General features: G+C 38.5%; 1 protein-coding gene across 1 annotated transcript; it reads left to right on the top strand.

Annotated features, from left to right (window-relative positions):
- The first annotated feature begins 418 nt into the window (after positions 1–418).
- LOC127879007 (potassium channel subfamily K member 18-like) lies at positions 419–1,279 on the top strand. The gene is made up of 2 exons (XM_052425630.1): positions 419–644; positions 839–1,279. The coding sequence occupies exons 1-2, from the start codon at positions 419–421 to the stop codon at positions 1,249–1,251; spliced, it is 639 nt and encodes a 212-aa protein (XP_052281590.1). The 3' UTR covers positions 1,252–1,279.
- Positions 1,280–1,924: the final 645 nt, after the last annotated feature.

The following is a 1,924-nucleotide window of genomic DNA, read 5'->3' as shown; positions in this document are numbered from 1 at the left end:
CACTCAACGGGAATCCTTCAGACATAAATTATCAGCGCGTTTGACCGAGATTTTCTTATATCCAGAGTAAACAAAAAAATCAATAGGATATACACAATTGGGCATGCATACTATGGACAAACTAATTTCGAACGATATTAATAATGTATCTTTGTTTAATTGGGCTTTTAACCATACATTTCCGTATGGTTTCTATGTGGATAGAATAGTATAGTGTTAACAATTGAATCAATACATGGATAATTGTCCTATTTAGTACATAAACAATAAATAATGTAAACGATACAATGATACACCGTATTGCATTGAATTCACACAACACGAACCTAAATCAATATTCCCCTAAATCCAACAAATATCCTCTATATATTATTTATTTATTCGCATTCCCATTTTAAATTATCTTCACAAAGGTGAAATGGTTCTCTGTATGTTGCTAGGTTACGGTCATATTGCTCCAAAGACGTTCGAAGGTCATCTGGTGACCATATTCTACGCCATGATAGGCATTCCAATGACGCTTTTGTGTCTGTCCAACATGGGCGAAATCCTCAGCGACTGCTTCCGGCTTCTTTACAAGCATTTGTGTCAGCTGTTAACCTGGATGTGTTGTCCACCTGAGGACAGTTTCACAAAGCGGCGTAGTACGACCCCATCCAAGATGGCACAGTCTAGATCGGGATCAACGGTTCAAACCTTTGAACTTAATCCTTTGAAAGTACGACCAGATGAGGGCGACTCAAACACGCTAAAGGTCGCCCGACCGATCCAGCCAATGACGAGGAAGCACAGACGTCAAAATAATCCAAAAGTAGAAGTCGATCATCTAGTCCGACAGGCAGTGAAGCAAAAAGTGAAATTAATATCGTTATTGAAGACTACGACAGAGAACAGGAAACGGAAACGATTAAAACTGAACAGATTCGCGCACCGATTTTTGTAAGTTTGCTTATAATAGCTATTTACATTTTTAGCGGGGCAATTATGTTTTCCCTGTGGGAAAACTGGGACTATTTGGAGGGTTCCTATTTCTGTTTCATAACCCTGAGTACGATTGGCTTCGGAGACTACGTGCCAGGTTCGATAAGCCGAACGGACAGCGCGGACAGTAGGAACAAGCTGATCATGTGCTGTGTGTATCTGTTGTTTGGCCTGTCTGTCATTGCAATGTGCTTCAACCTTATGCAAGAGGACGTTCGTGCAAAGTTTCGCTGGTTAGGCGTGAAAATCGGTCTGCTAGACCACGTATAAAAAGGTGTTGCTCTAAAAACGACTAAGAATGGTGTCATGGTTTAATGCATTTGAGAGCATGTGAAGAAACACACTGGTTCACGATTCTGTAAATAATTACAGGTTTTTGAATAATTTTCATTCTTTTAAATAATTTATTTTTCTAAGTCAATTATGTCTTGCACAAAATAAGTTCAGCTACGTATGTGCACGGCAGCGTTTCGCACGTGTGAGAATGTTCAAAAAAATGTTAATTTAGTGACGATTGTACAGTCCGTTAAGCATTAGCCTAATTTGAAAAAGCAACCTTATGCGTTATGTGATGAGTTATTATTAACGAATGGGTCACTGAACGTGTCGTAAGTGATAATCACTCGCGATTGTTTAATGATTTGCAGGAAAGCGTTATAAGTGATCACGAAAAGATAAGTCTCAAAAATAAGAAGCGGACGATTGTTGAGTATTAATGCACAGAGAATATAAATTCATAAGGCACTTACTAGTATTAAGTAATACGGCAAAGACGAATATATGGTGATAAGGAACGGACTGTTATAAAGTAATACGGCAGAGACGAATATATAGTGATAAGGCACGGACTGTTATAAAGTAATACGGCAGAGACGAATATATAGTGATAAGGAACGGACTGTTATAAAGTAATACGGCAGAGACGAATATATAGTGATAAGGA

This window comes from Dreissena polymorpha, chromosome 1, assembly GCF_020536995.1.
Source record: "Dreissena polymorpha isolate Duluth1 chromosome 1, UMN_Dpol_1.0, whole genome shotgun sequence".
NCBI lineage: Eukaryota > Metazoa > Mollusca > Bivalvia > Myida > Dreissenidae > Dreissena > Dreissena polymorpha.
This window is presented reverse-complemented; position numbering and strand designations above follow the sequence as displayed.